This window comes from Sitophilus oryzae, unplaced genomic scaffold (assembly GCF_002938485.1).
Source record: "Sitophilus oryzae breed Bouriz unplaced genomic scaffold, Soryzae_2.0 scaffold_1499_pilon_pilon, whole genome shotgun sequence".
In the NCBI taxonomy this organism is placed as follows: domain Eukaryota; kingdom Metazoa; phylum Arthropoda; class Insecta; order Coleoptera; family Curculionidae; genus Sitophilus; species Sitophilus oryzae.
In genome coordinates, this window is record NW_022146168.1 from 4,637,194 (window position 1) to 4,659,287 (window position 22,094).

The 22,094-nt window shown below is 35.0% G+C and overlaps 1 protein-coding gene across 1 annotated transcript; it reads right to left on the reverse strand.

The window, feature by feature from the left end:
• Nucleotides 1–1,042: 1,042 nt before the first annotated feature.
• LOC115877869 (cytosol aminopeptidase-like) lies at nucleotides 1,043–22,080 on the reverse strand. Its single transcript, XM_030894215.1, has 6 exons — nucleotides 21,539–22,080; nucleotides 7,971–8,290; nucleotides 4,783–4,941; nucleotides 4,528–4,689; nucleotides 4,137–4,294; nucleotides 1,043–1,526 (listed from the first exon to the last, which is right to left on the reverse strand). Exons 1-6 carry the CDS (start codon nucleotides 21,960–21,962, stop codon nucleotides 1,106–1,108), a joined length of 1,644 nt encoding a protein of 547 aa, XP_030750075.1. The 5' UTR covers nucleotides 21,963–22,080; the 3' UTR covers nucleotides 1,043–1,105.
• Nucleotides 22,081–22,094: the final 14 nt, after the last annotated feature.

Here is a 22,094-nt window from a genome sequence, read left to right on the forward strand (position 1 = left end):
TAATTAGTGACCTGTGCTTCTTTTTATATGTAGATGTTTCTGGTTTTGAGAATAAATCGGTTGAACGAAACCCAAAATTTAGAGGTATTAAAAAAAGTATTTGCATACCCAGAATATACCCATCAAGGATTATATAGCTCAAATTTCCTTTGATTGTAGGCAATTATTCAATGCAAATTAACTTTTTAAGTGATTGAAATATTCAATAGTTTACAATATGGTATATCACTGTAAAAATATATTACTTTTAGGTACAATTAGGGCCAGATACATTTCAAAAAGTAGAATATTATTTTATATTAAATGAGGTATTGTACCAACAATCAATTTATATTAATACCGCAGATTAAAAAATAACAGAATAAATAGTTCTTTCTTTTATACTACAAAAATAAACTATAGAATACAACAGTATTTAAAAAAAAACTTATGTCCCGCCGAGATTCGAACTCCGGTCTCTCGCTTCCTAGCCCAACTCCTTACGCACTGCTCCACAGTAACTTGCTTAGCGACAATTCAATGACGGTATATAAACAAAAAAACAGGTTTATAACAATACCTTGGCGATTTGAACTGGCGCGCGGAGCGTGCTGACCAATAGCGCCTGTTATCACCTGTGACGTAGCGACCAACCTGCGCAATATCATACCTTGTATTCTTTGTACCATGGTATCAAACCGATATTTTTCAGGAACCGCTCTTTACCGTATTTTACCGGTCTGGTTCGCCTGGTTTTGCAACGGAATACAGCCTTAGATACGTTAATTTGACTTACGTAAAATAAAACAACGAATTATTGTGTCTACCCACATCATATTTTTACACGTTTTCAATAAAATTAGAACGGCACTGATAAGCCGGAATTTAAGTCGGCCATTTTAGGAACCCGTCGTGTTCGATCTATGATTTTTGATATGCACCTTCCTTAATCTTCTTATTCAAAGTGGTATAATGGTTTATCAACTAAAGCAATCAAAACATCGTTCAAAAAAATATTTTTTATTTATACAAAAAAAACACATAAATTACAAAATCAATGAAAAAAATATATACAATATATAAAAAAAGTACAAACTCAACCATCACTCTTTCATCCACCAGTATTTCACTCCCTATGGCACACCAGCTGCGACAAGAACTCCACCAGAGTCCTGGTCGGTCTACCCGACATTCCCCTCCTCAAGTACGCGTAGTCCTTGCCGTCGGTATTCATCACGCCGTAGGTGTCCATGTGCAGCCAATCGCCGCAAGGCACGAACTCGTTCAGGAACGCGGCCACCTTGCAGGCCTCGCCGCAACGCGGCCTACCACCGCGGCCGTACGTTTTCACGTCCACCGCGTGGTGGTGGGCCACCAGCTTGGTGAAGTGCTCCCACAGGGGGAAACGCCACACGCGATCGCCGGTGTGCATGGACGCGGCCAGCATGTACTCCCACAGCGCTTCCGAGTTGGAGAAGACTCCGCTGGCAGAGGCTCCGAGGGAGTGTTTCATGTCGTTGGTCATGGTGCCTACGTCAACAATGAACCTGGAAAAAATAGTGTTCCGGTGTATAATTGTTCAGAAACGAGAAAATATTACGCTAAAACTCTGAATATAAAAAAACTAGTAATAGTACACTATTACACATCGAGTAGAAAAGAAAGATCGAGGAAGGTCTTCTACAAACAAACTGTCTAGAAACAACGCTGAATCTTGGTGAAAAAATACTTTTTAAATTCTTTATTAAAAGGACTGTTCAGCCATTGTCCACCGTTACGTCATCATTATTTGTCAAATATGACTTAGGTTGTGTCTGGGATCAGTTCATAAGCTTCATTCAGAACCTCGAAATCAGTGGAATAAATTAGTAGTTTCAATTAGCCGTAGAAGTTTGTTCACCAAATTTTAATGTAAGCATTCAGAACGTCATAATTAGTGGTAGTAATTTTCAATTATTGGAAAAAGTTAACAAACTTTTGACTTTTCCACTAATTATACTTCAAAATTTGCGAGGAATGTCATTTTAGCCTTTGATTATCACCTGTCAAGAAAAATTTTGGTTAGAAATCAAAAGTTTATTGTTTTATAAGCTAAATATTATGCTTTCTCTATGGATACATCAGACTACCGCAAACTGTTGCTAGGATATTTTATTAATTTTAATTGTATTTTTTAGACATTGTGAATGATCGTAAACTAAAAAGTATAAAGTGTAATTGAAACCACTAATTTGGAGGTTCTGAATGAAGCTATATGATTTAGAAAATTTTAAGCACATTCCATAGATTAATGAAACAAGTTTAGATTGGAAAGCGCTCATAAGGACAATGTAAACACTATTTGGCGCTATTCTTGCAACGGTCGCGACCCAAAGCTTTTGATAATTTCGGATCGGTTCAGCTTTTTCCGGAATTATGTTGCCAAATATTATTTATTCAAATTTATTATTTTCTTTTAATTTTATAAATAAAATACAGTGTGTTGCATACAAGAAACTTTATTTTATATAGGGACAGGTATGTGAAATACCTGTCAATGAAATATTGGAAACCGACGTTATGCCATGATCCACGATGGGTTTTGCAGTTCACAGTTCACAGCACAGCTTTTTAAATTTTTAATGCGACTTTTTCACAATTATCACGGGTTTGAGGTTTGAGTAAATAAAACTTAAATTAAACTCACAAAATAGCAATAATTACTTTGAAAATGGACGCTTTAAACATTTTCGAAATTTTTTCAATGAGAGCGGTTTAGATTTTGAAAGATTTTATGTTTGAGAAGAGATATGGGCAAGAGAAAATTATTTCTTTTTTTGTTTGCAGTTGTTCTTAGCAACCGCTATAGCAGCGCCAGATCGCGTACAACGGTCGCAACCCAAAACAATTTCTCGACCCAAAATTTTGACGGGCATTCCAATCTAAATTTATTTCCTTTATCTATGGTACGAGGTACGTTCCTATATTATTGATTAAACGAGTTCCGTTTTTGTTTCGACATTTATTATTTTTTTCTTAAACTCTTTATCACTTACGATCTCTTTAGTTCCAATCCTTTAGACCGTTGAAATTCCTATTTCTAAAGCATCAGCAACTCGCTATATTATTTAAAAAAAACTATCAATTTGTATTTTACATCGGAATATTACACCTTTGCATTGTGCTTACCTCATCTACGTTATACGTAGACCTCATTTCGTCCGCGGGCGTCCACGGGCAAGAGTGTTCTACAGCGTGTCTTTCTCGAGAAAAATAACTTATAAGCTTAGCAGTGACCTCTTGTTCATTTTGATTAGATCTTTAAGACATTTTTGCAATAAAAAAAATTGAATTTTGTTTGACAGCAACAATCGATTTTTAATTTTGACATTGATCGATGTCCGTCAATAAAATTATAACCCCAAATCGCATGACAATGACAATTTGTAAAAGGAAATTTTGGCATTGATCGATATCCGTCTATAAAATTATAACCCCAAATTAAATGATAATAACAATTACTAAAAAGAATACGCAATAATAATTTACGAAATGCCGTAATAACGTCACCAATCTATTTCATCTGATTATCAAGTGATTGAGAGAATTCGATAATATATGACGTAGCGGTGAACAATGGCTGAACATTCAATACACTTTATTTTTCTATTCTACAAGATGTTTCAAACTTTGAAACCTATATGCATAATTTGAAACACATTGCATATTGCGCATAATTTATCACTTTACGATATGAATGTTCTTATCCAAATTTGAATTTAAAAATAAATAATTTTATTATTGATATAATTTAAAAACATAATGATTCTGTATAATTTGATTGTATTAACAAAGCTCACAAAAACAAAAATTTCATTAGAGTGAAACTTAATGTATTATGAGCCTACTAAAGTAGTACAATGTCGAGAGATTAACAAAATGTCGAGACAATAATGAGAATTTTCCTTTGACGTTTGTATACTATTTTATTTACAACCACAACTGACACAAAGACAAATATAGATGAGGGAAATTGGTGAGAGAAAAAGAAGAGGAAAATAAAGAAATATGTATGATATAAAACACAAAAATGTATTCAATATTCTAAGAAGTCAATAATGTAAATTTTTTAAATACTTTTTTTCATTAAGCTTAATTATTTCTGCACTTTGCATTACCTGGGCCAAAAGTTCTGAGCGTAGACAAGGGCATCCGCCAGACACAACCGACCAGCGGTGTCTGTAGATTCAATCTTGATGCTTTTACCATTCATAGCCTTAACGATATCTCCAGGTCTCATGGCAGCGCAACCGGGCATATTTTCACAAAGAGGAATCTGCAAAGAACAAAAATACAAACCAAAATGTTGTGTTGTTCCTAAGTATCTATGTAACACGACGCGACATTTTTCAATAAAGACGATTTATGCCCACTTGCACCGTTTGTATAAACTTCGTTTAAAGGCTAAACAGTGATTAACTGTATAATATTTTATTATAGTTAATCATTGTTTAGCCTTTAAACAAAGATTATACAGACGGTGCAAGTGGGCATTAACGCATCACTTACCAGCGCGCGCACGTTGATGGGCAGCTGCAAACCGGCAACGGCGCGACATGCAGCGACAACGCACGCGGCTCCCCCCATGTCGCCTCTCATGAACCTTTGCTTGTTGCTGGGTTTAATACAGAGTCCGCCACTATTGTAGGTAATACCTTTACCGACTAATACCTGAAAAATATCCGTATTTTAGATGTTAGTCGCTCGAAAACGACCTCCTAACGAAGCATTACAATTATTTTAAAGTTAATGTTATAGACATACCACAGGACGTTCGTCTCTGGATGCCCCATAGTAACTGAGTTCCAGGAATATGGGGGGTTCACAGGAACCTTGCGCCACGGCCAGGAAAGCGTACATCTTCTGAGTTTCGGCCCAACCACGAACTTTTACTTCAACGTTGACACCAGATTTACACAACACCTAAGTTATTAATTCATATTAATCAAAACACAACATTGTACACTATCGGACAAAAGTAGAGCAACAAAGTTCATTTTTATTCATGTTTGAATAAAAAAAATTATTAGGTTGTGATTTTCGGCTATGTTTACTAACACACTATCCTTACACTAAAAGTAATAGTTTACAAAATTGATGTACTTTTAATCAGTTTAAGAATGGTAAATAATAATGATAGGTGCCCGGTGGCGCTGAGGTACAGGCTCTCGTCTACCAATCTCAAGGTGTGGGTTCGATTCCCACACCCGGCATTTCATCAGCCGACTATTTTTATTAAAATAAAAATAGTTTGGGTACCTAGGTCGACTCAGCCTTAAATGAGTACTTGGGATTCACAATCCTGAGGTAATAATAGGCGGTTGAAGCGTAGTGCTAGCCACATTACCTTCCTTGTATACCGAACGGCTCTAGTATAGCAAGCTGTACCTTGCTACTCCCAAGGCGTTAAATGCTATATACGGGAGCTATTATTATAAATAATAATGATTATAAAAATTGATGAGAATGGGGGCGACAAAAGTAGAGCAACAAATTGTATTCAACAAATTTTATTGTGTCTTATTTCAACAAAAAATATTTAACACGTTTAAGAACAATAATAATTGAAAGTAATACATTAGTAATTGATAGAATATCCATTATTATTAATAACTTGCTGACAACGGCTCGGCATTGAAGCAATCAACTTCTGAATGACATTTTCAGGAACTTCAATTAATTTTATCTATCAAGGATTGTTTATTTGGAAACATTTGGGTACGAATACGACGTTCTACTTCTTCCCAGAGATTTTCAATGGGTTTAAGGTCTGGGAATTGTGCTGGCCATTTGAAGAAACCACTGTTGAACAACTTATGAAGAGTGTTTTGGATCGTTGTCTTGTTGGAAAATAAAACGCAGTGGCATTTCCCATTCTGCATAAGGAAGAATAACATTCTGGATGATATCCCTATAAACAAATCGGTCCATCCTGTCATTAATAAAGTGTATAGGGCCTATCCCATTCCATGAGGAACAACCCCATAAAAATACACTGCATTTACCGTCTTTAATGGTAGGTGTTACGTATTTAGGATTAAACCTTGTATTGATTGGTCGCCTCACACGTCTCATTCCATCAGAATTGAATATTTTGTAGCGCGTTTCATCACTGAACAGAACTTTTTTCCACTCATTGACGGTCCAGTTTAAATACTGACCATGTCTGAGAAACTTAAATGGAAATGACGGTTCATTAAAAATAGTTGTTCCTCCAAGATGCAGAGGCGCAAAATATTAAAACTGTCAATATTAACAATGCAAATGTCAATATCTGACAATAATAAAATTTGATTTTTAACTGTCACTCAGAGACGCTTTTGTTGTGATTTTACGGTTTGATTTCGTTTTGATTTGTCGATTTATTGTAAAATTAAATTCCTTCAGAGTTTTTGCCAGTATTCTGTTTTAGACAATGTTTTTTAAAAATGGTGGGACAATTTGTGTTTTGTATAGACTCTTAATTATTTTTTATCATGGAGTTTAATTGTTGTACACCTGGTTTCCGAAGGATCCAATGGTAAGTAAATTAAACATATCTACTTACAGTTATAGATTTTTTAAATTAGTACTGCTAATAAATGCCACCTGCTGAGCAGTTATTTAATTTTATTACGGTGCATGTAAGGAATTAAGGACGCGCGTTGTGTTATATTAGCATGATCAGCAGATGATTACATCTAATTTAATTTGTTTTTATTATTTCAGGTCTCAAACGGAAACAAACTGGGAATCTTGCCTACACCAAAATTATATAGCCGTTTCCAATTCACTTCAAAGGGAGGAAAATTATGTAAAATTGCCTGCTATTTGCTGAAAACCGCCAAAGATTAAATTATAACTGTAACAACTTAATATATACTATTTCTAGTCTTTTTAATATATTTTTTAATTAATATCCGACATATAAGAACACTTTGTATGCTTTTAATTCAGTTGATTTATCGTTTATAATATGTTCGACCTAATTAAAAGCACACAAAGTGTTCTTACATGTATGTCTAAATTTATTTTAAATTAACTAAAACAACCTCCCTTCCCCGCACCCCTCTCTTCCATTAGTATTTCTTCCTCCATCTACCAGAGGCGCCCTTGTATAATAAAATTGAAATGTATTATAAGTTGCCTATCTATTTAATAGTATAAGTCTTTTATCTATGATACTGACCTGCCAATGCCAACCTTGCTGCTCTATTTCTTTCCGAAACTAACGGATTTTTAGTGGACGTCTACTAAATAACTTTGCATCTACTAATCTTCTTTCTACTGTTCGTATACCAACCGTAATTTCTGGAATTTCGGCAATAATTCTAGGTGCGGACTTCCAAGGCTCATTTTGATGCACCTGTCGGTCATTACTGTTGTTTTCTTTGGCCTTCCCGATTTTGGCAGCTTTTCTAAGTGTCCCCTGTCATTATACGATGAAATTATTTTAGATACACTGTACCGGGGTAACACAAACTATCTTGAAATATCGGCTTGTTTGTTACCATCCATGAATGCATTCACAACTCTTTGCTTCAAGTCTTTTGAAATTAGAATTCCTCTTGGCATGACTAATCCAGCACAGAAATGTTTAAAAAAAACATAAAATAAACAAATATTTTGGCTTCTTTGGAATTACATAATTATGTTGCTCTACTTTTGACGCGTTACTATTAAGCATTTAAAACTAAATGTCAAAATAAATTCATTTGTTTTGTTAGTAAAAATTCTTGCTGTCATGGATACTCATAGCCTACTTCGTAGTTTTTAAATTTATTGTATTTGTATACATTATCATGCATGTATAATTGAAAATTCGCGATTTGCAAATAATATTTCTCGAAGTGTTGCTCTACTTTTGTCCGATAGTGTATGTGGATATTGCCTTGACTTTCTGCTCCCAGCGCGCGTAAAAAAGTTTCACTTCAAAAAGTATCAGAAAGTATAATAAGCATAAACTTTCTTACTTCCACAGCATTCTGAGCGAAAGAAGTGGGCGTCATCAAGTTAGCCGGAGTGTCCATCAATTGTCTGGCCAAGTTCTGAGCTGCGGCTTTCTGCAATCCGATTTGCCAGCCGGTCCAGTCGCAGTCGTCGTACAGCTCCAATTGGGGAATGAACATTTGATTCTTCTTCATCTTCTTCTCCTGGTACAGCCACACGCCGAGGGCGGATCCCTCCGCCGCGGATTCGGCATGTCCGAAACTTTCCACGTACACCTTCTGAGCGTTCATCTTTTGCACGGCCTTGGCGCCTTGAGCGGAAGCTTCTCTAATCGCTTCTTTTCCTAGAAAAAATATATTAATTTGCATTAAAATCGCTGCGCTTTCTTTGGATTGATAATAAGTTTCTTCGTTGTTGCATAAAATTATTTATTAACTAGTGTTTATTAACAGTCTTGCAGTATTAAACTTTTTTCACGTTTTATTTTGAAGGTATAAAGCTTGATTTTCATGCATCCGTTGTCCGACGATACGTTGATACGATATTAACTTTATTGGTAGAATTTAAAGACTTTGATTGGTTAGAAAATAACGCAGTTTTTAAATTTATTGCATTTTCATGCCTCCGTTAATCGGATTTGTTCGTTGGTGTTATTTTATATTTTCAGGAAGTGCATCAGACTGCGGAAATTACCGGGGAATTTCGCTATTGGCTATCGGCGGAAAAATTCTTGCAAAAATAATGTCAAACCGCCTGCACCCACATATAGAAAAAATTCTTCCAGAATCGCAAACGGGTTTTCGTACCAACCGCGGCACCGTCGATTCCATATTTTCCATCCGTCAACTACAGGAAAAAGTAAAAGAGCAGCAGTCTAAACTTTATGTTGCATTCATCGATCTAACAAAGCCTTCGACTCTGTGAACAGAGATGCGCTTTGGGCAATTATGGAAAAGTTCGGTGTACCCAACAAATTTCTTACAGTGTGTAAAAGCCTCCATAACAACAACAAGTCAAGAGTGTCACATCATGGATCACTGAGCGACCCATTCCTAACAAATACAGGAGTTAGGCAGGGATGTGTCTTAGCGCCTCTCCTATTCAACATATTCATGGCAGCGCTCTCCATTATAGTGGACAGCAAACTGCAGGAGAGAGGATTGGACATTAGATACAGATATGACGGCGGTCTGTTCAACATAAAAAGACTCAGGGCAAAAACACGTACAAAATTTATCACAGAACTTCAATACGCTGACGACTGCGCTCTAGTTGCAAACACGGTACAACAATTACAAGAAATGTTGAACACATATACCTGGGCATACGAGGCTTTGGGCCTTAAGCTGAACATCGGCAAAACTAAAATCATGTGCACTCCCCCGGAAGATCACAACAATGCTATAAAAATCGGAGAAGAACTATTCGAATATGTGGCGGAATTCAATTACCTTGGCAGTTTGATTTCGGAAAAGGCCAATATTGACTCTGAAATTCAGCACAGGATTAGTAGCGCCTCAAGAGCATTCTGGAAATTAAAAGACAGGGTTTTCTACAATCATGACTTGAGTACAAAAACAAAACTTGCAGTATACCGAGCAATTATAATCCCCACCATGATATATGGGAGCGAAACCTGGGTGCCTTACCGCCGACACATGAACGCATTGAACAAGTTGCAACAGAGACACCTTAGACAACTCTTAAGAGTCCGGTGGTTCCATCATGTCTCAAACGTATCGGTCCTTGAAAAATCTAACTGCGAGAGTATTGGAGTCATGGTCACAAAATCCCGCTTAAGATGGGCTGGTCACGTATGCAGAATGCAAGAAAACCGCATACCAAAATCTCTGCTTTACGGTGAGCTTGTAGATGGTAAAAGGGTGGACAACTGAAAAGATACAAGGACATTTTCCACAAAAATTTAAAGAGAATTAACATGCAGAATGAGTGGGAAAAAGCAGCTCATAATAGAACTCAATGGAGAAGTAACTCAGTTAACAGCGGCAACCAAAAAGTAAAGAGACAACAAAGCAATGAGATTTTTGAATGTCCGGAGTGCGGTAGGCAGATAACATCACGTATCGGGCTTTTCAGTCACAGAAAAGCTCATGAAAGAAAACGCCTTGCGTGACCATTTTCTTTATGTGTGTTGAATACTCGTCAGCGAGTAACAGCTGTATGTATATGTATGTATGTATTTTATATTTTCGTTTCCAAACGATTTTGCTATTTTACTTTTATATATATATATATTATTATATTTTATTTTTATTAAGGTTAGATTAAATTTGTCAAAAAAGTGTTCGTTATCGTATGCACGGGTCCGTTGGCGGGCTGAAGTAAAATATTTACGGATGAGAAGTTGCGCGAAAACGCTATGACCAATCAGAGCACCGTCGGACCATCGCACAGTGCTTCGAACATATGGCTCTAGAGGACAAAAATCCAAAACTTCTCTTCTATTGTAAGCAATTTATTCAAACTAGGTTTATTTGACACAAATAATGAGTACTCTCATTGTACTAAATAATGATGTTCTTAGTCCCACGTTTATGAAAAAAAAAATTATAAATAATAATAATGTTGGAGCTGTGTTCCATCTAAGCAAATAATAAGTTATAGTATGAAAACGGTGTAAGTATTAAATAAATTCCTGTGATAAAAAAGAATTGAAATAACATTAGAACATGATTCCTACAATATAAGCCTAATATAAGATAAAAATGTTTTTCTTTAATGAAAAAGAAACATTAATGTTATATTTAATTAAAAAAAACTTAAGATACTATAAATTTACTTTAGGACAACAAAATGCATAGACCGTAACTACTCTGATTCAGGAGAATCACTGCTGACAGAATCTTCCAAATTTATAGTATCCAAATCACAGGTAGATGAAGTATCCTCACATATAAGATATTTCTGTACATCATTTTCTAATATGTTACTTTTTCGCGTTGTTACTGTTCATTTTGTCGGTATGAGGGGTTCGGATGTTAATAGTTACCTCTTTAATAGACCATGTCCATATATTATTTTTTCCTTTTCTTGGGTATGAGATTTTATAATAAATTGAAAGGTGGACACTTTTTTTATGCGACGTTTCGCTCCAACATAGTGGACTTTTTCAGTCACAAGTGGTGCCTCATTTGACTGGAAGGTTCATCAATATCTAATAAGAACATATTTTTTGAAATACAAATAATTTTGAGTTCTTGTCCTTATGATCAAGCCAAGTATTAGCCAGATCGGCATTGCTTATCAATTTTACTCCATCTGGAAAGTATTATAAAATAAAGTTCGTCGCAAGCAGACGCAGGTGAACTATACAAAAATTAAAAGTGTATGAATATGGCAACAAAAATATTCAATAAATACGATATGTTTTGATATGTTTTTTTTTAAATATCTTTTTGAAGTTTGAAAACTTAAAAATTTTTATACCCATTTAAGAATCATCTTAAAAAATAAATAAAAACTAAACAATCACGAACTTGTTTAGAAATAAATTTAAAGTACATACCTTGTTTAACAATATCCATAGTGGCTTTCAATTAAGTACGTACCCGTTTAACTCCATAATATACAGAACTACTATGAATGTTATTCTTTTCACTGATGAGATAATGATCGCAAAATTTATTTTTAGTGAAAATATTTGCTAACAAAAACGCTGTTTATGAAAAATAATATACAGGATGGTTGAACATTGCTATAAGTATAAAATTATATATTTAGATATTAGTAAATTTTAACTTATTTTTTTATTTTTGTCCATGGGACGAAGCACTGTGCATCGTATCAACGTATAACGGATGCATGAAAATCAAGCTTAATCATTCAAGAATCACTGAAAGTACATCTACTGGCATCTGTGCCTATGAAAGGAATTTCAAGATTGCATTACTTTGCAACGTCATTTGTAAAAGTGGAATCACATTTCAACATTTACAATAAAGAGTACAAAATGCATTCAGAAATACAAGAAGAAGATATGTTCAAAGAATTTTAAATAAAATTGAACGAGAAATAAATTTGTGCAATAGGGAGGGTGGTAACCCTTTCGAACATGTAGAGCATTAGATAATGGTTTGTAGAAGTTGATTTATTTATAATAACTACGATTAATATTATGCATGTTATTAGATCGTACACGGGAGGCACGTATAGCCGCAGCCGCCCATACGTTATGTGATATGTTAATAAAAAGTTGGTATGCAGTTCTTTTAGTTTCAAAGTAAAGGAATTTTTCCAATTTTGGTCTGCGGTTATTTCCCCTATCCGCCACCTGGGGTCGCGTCCGATGGGAGTTTGGAGTTCTCAACACGGAAACGAACGACTACGGAAACACAGAATATCTCAAAAACTGCGACTCTGATTTTGATGTTATTACAAATTTTGTTGCAAATATTATTCCTAATCTTAAGTTGAAAACCGCGTTTCACTAGCTACTGTAATTTTGGAATTACGATTTTTTTTAAATTTTTAACCCCCTCCCATACCCCCTTACCAACCCCCCACCCCCACCAAAAACTAATGGCCAGATTCTCGGGTGCCACAGTATTTTTGTGCCAAATTTGGTTAAAATCGGTTTAGCGGTTTTTGAGTTATCGTGTTACAGACAGACGGACAAACGGACACACACCATGAAAATATTTTGTATTTAGGTCATTTATGACCCAAATAACTCATTTCGAGTGAAATTAATTATTTTTTTGGCCAATCTTAATGGCCTACCATACCTGTTGGTATGGTCGGCTAAAAAGTTAAAAATAATATCTTTAAATTGCTCACGTGGATATTATTTATTTGAATCTTTCAATTGGCCCGATTTTCCTTATTCAATGTTAATTAGCACCAGGGCCGGCGGAATGGCCGGGAGACCCGGGCGGCCGCCCGGGGCGCCTGGTGCTAGGGGCGCTGTGACAGATATATACTAAAATATTTAAAAACACTAATCTAAACAAATAGTAAATCGGTACTATCAATTTTATTCACATTAAAATATTACCACACCATATAGGGAAAATATCTGACTAAACATTAGAAACACTACTATAGTCTAGACTTATTATGCTCAAAAAACCTTAGCACGAAAGTTTTGGGATAGTTATGATTTCTTCTATTCTGTATGTTTTTTTGGGTGCTCTATTCGAAACTGGGATTTGCGAATTCATTTTCTAGGGAGAATCTTAAACAGAATAAAATAAAAAAATATAAAGCTGACTTGTTCGTGGTATTTTACTTATAACTCAAACTCAAAAGTTCACTCAACTTTTTGTAAATAATCCTTCTTTCTATAATTCTTGTTTTTATAAATATTCTCTAAACAAACTGTTTTGCGTCAAGAGCCAGCAAAATTGACAGTTTTGGACTGACTAAGCTCCAAATCGCACTTTTTCTACTACCCACATCCTTGATTTGTTATTAATGGCTGATATGCCCTAAAATTATGAGGCAAGTATTCATTCGCAAGAAGCGGAAGAGGATCCCGATATTCTTATTATGAAAAAAAGCTTGTAAGTGTGCTTCATTAATTAAATTAATTTATTAATAGTAGTGGGAAAAGATATCAATCTTTTGGTAGTTTTGATTGTTCCGGATTGAATATGTAGTAATACACGGAAAATAGCAGAATCATAGTATTTTCTCATTAGAGCAAGACAAAGGAATGCATCTCAAACACTGGCTGAACCTTTTGAAACATTTTGAAGCTGACAAAAATGTATCTGATCATATACTGATTCGGCACGAAATAATTGACTGTGAAAATCAAAAGAAAATTTTCTTAAATTCTTATAGAAAAATAGTGCAACTGCTTGCAACTAAACACAAATGTTTTCAAAGATGCCGAGAGAGCAAAAAACGAGTCTGCCGAAGTTGGAATTCTATTTCTTAATATATATAGATAACTAACTCTATATATAGACGGGTGCGTCTCAAAAGTCATATAACTTGTTTATTTTTTAGATGATAAAACGAGATTTGGTATGTTAGTATACGACATAAATTAGGATTTAGATGCATTCAATTGTTTTTGATCACTTCCTGTTTCATCGAAAATTACTACAACTTTTGATTTTTAAATGGCACCCTCGGTATATTTCTACTTTATGACGTAGGTCAACTTTTGACATTTTCGCATATGGTTTATGTGAAATTGTAACATGCGTGTTATAACGACAATTTGACTCGAAATTGGTACCAAATTATTCGTAAAAAAATCCAGTCCAAATATGCTAATGAGCCACCCTTGTTCCATTTGAACATATTGAGATAGGATCAGTAGCGGCTCGTGACCATTAGAACTGATGAGGCGACGCAAACGCGGACGAAAACAAAAAGACGGGGGGGGGTCTAAGCTGCAACAAGTTTAGTTTTTTTTGCTCCTCAGATATAATATGTGTGAAGGTTTAACCTACTAAAAATGTCATAAGAACTTTTTTTGTTTTTATGTGTTTATTTTCTTTTTGTTTTTTTAAGCAGCGAAGCAACAATAAGCTAGAGATTTTTTTGCTCCTCAGATATAATCTGAGGAGGCCGATGATAACGTGTGGAGGAATTTGCCGGAAAAAATTTCACGCCGATTGTGCGTCGGTTTCACCTGAATGGATCAGCACCTTGAATTCTAATAATGGAATATACTGGAAGTGTCGTACATGCAGAAGTTTCGAGTTTGATGTTATTGAAACTAAAATGAAAGATATGTTGCAGAGTAAGTGTGATGACTTAATGAAGAGTTTTGCTGATAAAATGAACGAAATGAAAAATGAAATTATTACTTCTACTCTAAATGCGGTTAGTTCAAAAGCTGATATTGCACCAGGTGGATCTAATGAACAACAGATCACTTACCCAAAATATTCAGATATGGTTAAGTCGATCCCTTCTAGAAAGATTATTGTCAAACCGAGAAATCAGGACCAACCGAATTTGGTGATCAAGTTGGATATAATGCAGAAAATCGAATCAAATAGTATTACTGATATTGCATTTGAGAAAGTTAAGCCAGTTGCTAATGGTGGTTATGTGCTCAGTGCAAATCCCGATGTTGCATCAAGATTTCATTCTTTTGTCTCAGAGAAGCTGTCTGACAGATACGAAGTAAAAGAACTAAATGGTCCACAACCAGTGATTAAGATTGTTGGTCTTTCTAAACATTATGAAGAGAACAGCCTCATCAAGTTAATTAGTTTTCAGCAAAAGCATCTTATTGCCGATCAGGCCCAGTTGAAAGTTTTAAAAGTGTGGGCTACTAAACGTAATAAACATATATATAAGCCAAACTGCAGGTTGACTCTGTCACGTTCAAGAATATGTTAGGGATCGGTAAGTTAAACGTAGGTTTAGACACCTGTACTATTTATGAATCCTTAGATATTTCTCGCTGTTTTCAATGTAATGGTTACAATCATACTTCTAAAAATTGCAAAAGTTCTCAGTGTTGTCCACTGTGCTCTGAGGAGCACACAGTTAAGGAATGTAAAGCTGATAAAATCCATTATAAGTGTAGTAACTGTTTTAATTTAAAAGAGAAACAAAAATTAAATATCGACATAAATCACGCTGCCTGGGACCACAGAAATTGTTATGTTTACAAGCAAATTTTGGAAAATGTTAAATCTGAGATACTACCATCTAAGTAGCAATTAGTGAATTTCATAGGGGAAACGGAGTATAGATCTGTGTCTGAACGGCGCGTACATTCTGATAATTATACTTGTCTTAGGAACAGATCTAAATATATTAAAAACAATACAAATAAAACGATTTCGGTCTATTACCAGAATGTGCGAGGCCTGCGAAGTAAAACAAATGAGATTTATAATGCAATTTTGTGTACGGACTTCGATATTATTGCCTTGAGTGAATCATGGTTAAACTCAGATATTTTAGATACGGAGTTGTTTGACGCTAGATATAATGTTTTCCGGAAAGATCGAAATTATAAGCAATTGTCGTGTAGCAGGGGTGGTGGTGTGGTCTTAGCAGTTCGAAATATATTTTCGGTATCACAGATTGTTTTATCCGAACTTCCAATAAATATTGACGTCTTAGCCTTAAAAATTACGTCAAACTACTCTATATTTTGTGTTTTTATTGTATATATTCCACCTAATGCAAAAATTTCAGATTATACTCAACTTTTTGAAACAATGTACGGATATGAAGCACTCTACAATTCTAATATTTTATTTATTGGAGATTTTAATTTACCTGATTTTGTTTATCAATCTAATTCTAACGAAAACATTCTTCATTGATGGATTTTGCTAGTTTCTTTAACCTAATTCAATATAACGCTGTAGCTAATTATAATAACAGATTTCTCGATCTGGTTTTTGCAGATCCATCTTTAAAGTGCACAGTAAACAAAGCCCAAGACATTTTGTTGACTGAAGACGACCACCATCCGGCTCTTATCGTTTCTTTGGAAGCCGGTCAGTCCAGAAAGCCCAATGCTCAGAAATTTGATAACACATATTATAATTTTCGAAGAACCAATTTTCCTGATCTTATGGCTATTTTGCTGAGTGTAATTGGGATTTCTTGGATGAAATCTCTGACGTGGATGCTGCTTGCGAGCGATTTTATGGGGTGATCTATAATGGGTTGGATTTGTTTGTACCTAAAACGTCCAAACGTAAAAGAAATTATCCTCCGTGGTATGGTTCAGATATAATTAAGCTTATTAAACTTAAAAATAATACATGGAAGACGTATAAACAATCAAAACAGAATTTTCACTTGGTAAAATTTAAGGAGCTTAGAGCGCAAATTAAGCAAAATATTAGTAAAAACTATAGTATATATTGTAGAGACGTTGAGGGTGGTCTAACTACTAACCCCAAGCAGTTTTGGCAATTTATAAATAATAAAAGTAAGTCTCGGTCGTTTCCTGAACAAATGAAGTTTAATGATGTCGAACTCAATGATACAAAATCAATAGCAGATGCATTTGCAGACTTTTTTCGATCGTCCTATATTGTATCAGGTAACGGTCATATTCGTAAGGTAGCACTGAAATTAATTCTTCCTTTGGTGATATAACACTGAATCGGGTATCGGAGAGAGATATCTTGCAGTGCTTAAAAAAAATGAAGCCCACCGGAGTGGTAGGACCCGATAAAGTACCCTCATTTCTGTTGAAAGATTGCGCAATAGTTTTTTCTTCCCCACTAACGAAATTATTTAATCTGTGCCTGAAGACAAATACGTTTCCTGTTATCTGGAAAACCTCAAAGATCATCCCAGTATTTAAAAAGGACGATAGAAATAATATTGAAAATTATAGACATGTAACAATAATTTCTAATTTTTCCAAATGTTTAGAAATGGCTCTCTATGGCGCATTGGCGTTCCAGGTGGGAGGTAGAATTTCATCAAATCAGCATGGTTTTATAAGGGGTCGGTCGACGACAACTAATCTTTTAAGTATTACACAATTTATTGCTGACTCTATTGATACAAAGAGTCAGGTCGACGTTGTGTATACTGATTTTTCTAAAGCGTTTGACCGACTTGACCATGGGATCCTTCTTTACCATCTGGATCGGATTGGGTTTTCAGCTAACTTATTAATGTTGTTTGAGTCCTATTTAAAAGACAGATTGTTGAGGGTGGAGTATTGTGGCCAGAATTCGGTCGAACTGTGCGCTACTTCGGGTGTACCCCCAGGGGTCTATTTTGGGACCGTTATTGTTTAACATTTTTAAAACGGTGTCACTGATATAATTGATTTAAGTGTCTTACTGTATGCAGACGACATGAAGATATTTTCCCGCATTGATTCGCCTCATGATTGTGAACGGCTTCAGAGGTGTGTTGATCGATTAGTTGCATGGTGTTCATATAATAACTTACCATTGAACGTTGAAAAATGTAAAGTCATGTCTTATACCTTGAAATCGGAAACACAAATTTATAATTATTCTATCGGTGATACGATGATAGGTAGAGTATCTGTTTTTAAAGATTTGGGTGTCACATTTGACAGTAAACTATCTTTCGTTCAGCATATATCTGAAGTCGTTCAATCTTCGTTTAAGGCCTTGGGATTTATTGTGCGTAATACTAGAGATTTTAGCAATAGTAACACATTAAAACTACTCTATTATGCTTTTGTAAGATCAAAGCTAGAGTATGCATCAATTGTATGGTCGCCGTTTTATGCGGCACATATTAATGCTCTCGAGCAGGTACAGCGTCGTTTTCTGAAATATCTGAGTTTAAGAACTGATGGGGTTTACCCGCAAATTGGCTGCTGTCACAGCTCTTTATTGCAGAAACATTCTCTAGATTCCTTGGAGGTTCGACGGACAAATTCAGAGCTGAAATTTTTATACAAGTTATTACATAATGAAATTGATAGTCCGGATGTTCTCAGTCAAATCAATTTTCTGGTCCCACGTAGCTCTCGGTATAGCTTTACATTTTATGTGGCCTCCTCGCGCACAAATGAAAGTAAATATTCGCCATTGAAACGTATGCAGGATGCATATAATTTATATCAGTGTAATTTTGATATTTTCAGCTGCAGTTTGGTTTCGGTTGTTAGTTCAGTTTAGTAGTTTTTCTTGGTTTATATTGTTGTTGTTTTTTTTTTCATTGATATGTATTTCTTCTCATTGATGTTATTTTTTGTTTAATTTAATTATTTTGTATTGAATTTTTTTTTGTGTGTAGCCCACTCTGTAATTGGCGTAAGCTGTAGAGTGTTGTAGAATAAATAAATAAATAAATAAATAAATAAATAAATAAATAAATAAATAAATAAATAAATAAATAAATAAATAAATAAATAAATAATAAGTTTGTAAGCATAACTTATTAAAAAAGTCATCATCGGAACTGTTTCTTTATTTTTTTTTCTTCAGAGTATAAATAATATAACTTAAACATATATTAGGTATTAGCTAACTAATCTAATGATCGTAATATAACAGCTCTAATTTGAGGTTTTCGTTCGGTTAGTAAGACGGAATTTGTCACATCAAGCTCTACGACGCGCGACGCGACGACATAAATAAGAAACAAACAAGTAAAAAATAGTTAAAAATTGTAATTGTATAAGAATTATTCCTTGTAGGTTAAGTTTATTCGTCAGTCTTTAAAAATAGCAAATTTATCAATTATGTCATCATAAAACTTCCCTTCGTTCTCACTAAGGGTAACCAACAGCGCCTTTTCAATTGAAAATAAAGACAAAGCAGAAAGTCTATCTTGTAACATTGTATTTCTTAAGTAAGATTTTATCCGTCTTAGACAAGAAAAATCCCGCTCGGCTTGAACACTTGTAATCGGGATCGTTAATTTGTCTTTTTATCATTTGTTATAACACTTATCTGGGGAGTAGGTCTGTTTCCCTATAAGACCTCTCGCTTTTCATCCTCCTGTCTTCTGGAAAACGGGGTTTCTAGAAGGGACATCACAATGTCATGTACATGATTCATTTTAAAGTCTGATTATTACAAAATAAATCACTAAACTCTGAATTACGGCTAGATCACACTACTTGCTACTCACAAAAGCATAAAACAAACCGACCGAACAGACGTGACGTTTAGTAATTCCCCGAAATATCTAAAGTTAATTATTTTGACCAGTATTGCGTGGATGCCAAGAGTTCATATTATTCAAATTTATTCTACACTCTTTTCGATATACGATATTATTTCCATAATTATTGATGGGGTATTTCGTGAAGATCAATTAGTAGATTAATTTTAATTACAAAGAGCATTATAATATCGCATTATCCAGCCATATCAAGCACGAACTATTTTTGAACTTAACAATCAAGTTTGCAAAGAATGGATTTTTTTTCATGAATCTGGCAACAGCGTTGCACTTAAGCGATTTGGCTGTCGCCTCTACAGCAGCTAATTTCACGCTTTCCCTCCGCTTCCCCGACCCATTGATTTCAATGTGTGACGTTTTAGTTCATTGATAAAAAAGGTCGGCAGAGGCGGCAAAAATTATGCCTCAGGAACGCAGAACGAAAAGATGCATTGTAGTCCAGTTAAAACAGAAACGATATGGCGCGATCGGTTGGTTTAGACCGGTCGAAAAATAACAAGCTTGGTATATTTTGATAAAATTATTCAATATTAATATTGCTATAATATAAATATACGATTAGCTGGAAATAAATTTGTGTACTACTAAAAGATAGAATTTCGAGGTGAGGCGGCGCCTCAGTTGCCTCACCTGACGGGCCGCCACTGGATAGGATTAAAAATACGATTTGGGCATCTTTTAACCGGCCAGGACAAGACACAAAAAACGATCAAATCTATTTTTCCAAGGCTCCTTGTTAAAAATTAGTGTTTTTAACAGAGCCATGGCACTCTAGATTGAAATTTAAAATATAATATTTTTTTGGAGCGAAAATGTAAAAACTTGACATGTAATATGTCATTCTACTCACAGTGTCGTTTCTATTGAATAAAGGAGAAATATACCGAGATGTTATATAAAAATCAAAAGTTTTAGCCATGAACACAACTAAATCACTTTCAAGACGCACCCGGTATAGATAAAACAACAACCGCAGACTAAGATTGAACGAACAGAAGAATTTTGACCTATCTAAAAAAAAACAGAGTCGGACTTGAAACTATTTTAAATAATAATTAAATAGTTTTGTTGTTGTTAAGGTACCCAAAACATAAAAGAAGTATAAAGTGTGGCATATCATTAATCATTGTACTCAGGAGACCGAGTTCTTTCAAAACCTGAACTAAAAAATTCAGGTCCGTATTTAAAAATTTTAAGATGGCCCAGGTATTTGAAAATCTAAAAATACTATCAGGTAACCCTAATAAAGTGGCTATGAGAATGTGCAATTAGTTTTTGATTTTCTAAAAAGTAACGACAGAAAAAAATAAAATTGATTTTCAAAAAAATCCCTTTTTTTTCAAAAAACTCAGCAATCCATGAAATTTTTAAAACTTTTTTGATGGCATCTTGGTGAACATCTCAAGGAGCAACTTTGTCCCAATTTAACCATCGTCGTATCTATTACGGCTTCCGAAATACCAAATGCTCGGCCCTCGAATTTGTAGCACCCTGTATACATTGGCTACTTGCAAATTTGTTGAATTTTTATTGACGAGACGCATCGCTTGACATCGCCCTGATTTTTTACGAGAAAGATCGATTAAAACGGTAATAGACCAAGCTTGGAGAACAGTGCACTGGTTATCTATAAAATATTTGCGTGATTTTATTGATTTTTTATTGTTTTTCTTCTTCATTTTTTAATTTTCATAAAGATTATATCTCATTTACGTGGAAAAATTAAGCAATAAGTAAGTAATGTTATCTAAAGTCGTATTTATCGCACGCCCATGAATTGGCGGCTAACAGAGAATTTCGTTTCCCCCCTTACGGCTACCCCGTAGCTACAAAACATATTGACGTACTGTAGCCAAAAATCGTCAATACAGTGTAGTGCTGAGAAATGGCTGAGAACTATGTATGTATTAAAAAAAATCTCCCATGACTGTTGGTCCCGTTAAAATCGTCGTTCTTTAGAATAGGATCTTCTTTAGGGCTTAATAAACATCTTTATCAACTAACTTACCTTCATCCATTTGTTCGAAAACATCGTATCCCTGGCATTCCCGTCCTAGTCCCACAACAGCCACACAACTGAAATCTTCATCCAAATTAAAGTAGACCCTCACCTGGCCTTTTTTCGGGGGTTTTCCCGCAAACTGTATGAGCTCGTACAGCCTGCCGCACACCATGGCATTGTACCTTTCTCCAGTGGGCGTTAGTTTTCCGGGATCGAACAAGTCGTCGGGATTTTCGTACATGCCCAAGACGAGGCCTCTGAGTCTGTTGTGACGGCACGGTTTGTCATCTTCTAGGGAAGGACATCCGGCTCCAATTGGAGGTGATCCGGCAGCTCGTGTTCCTTCGGAAGCTGTGAATGATCGTGTGATAACATTCTGGACTACGGACCTGACGTTGTTCCTCAAAAATGAGCGTAAACACACAGACATCGTTCTTTGCCGTTATTTAGACCATTACTCACAATTTACAGTTAATTTTTCTTGAAAAAAAGTCTGTTTAAACGTCAAAAATTCAAAAATTGTTTGTGTTTACAGTCGTTTCTTTGACGACTGGACAATTTT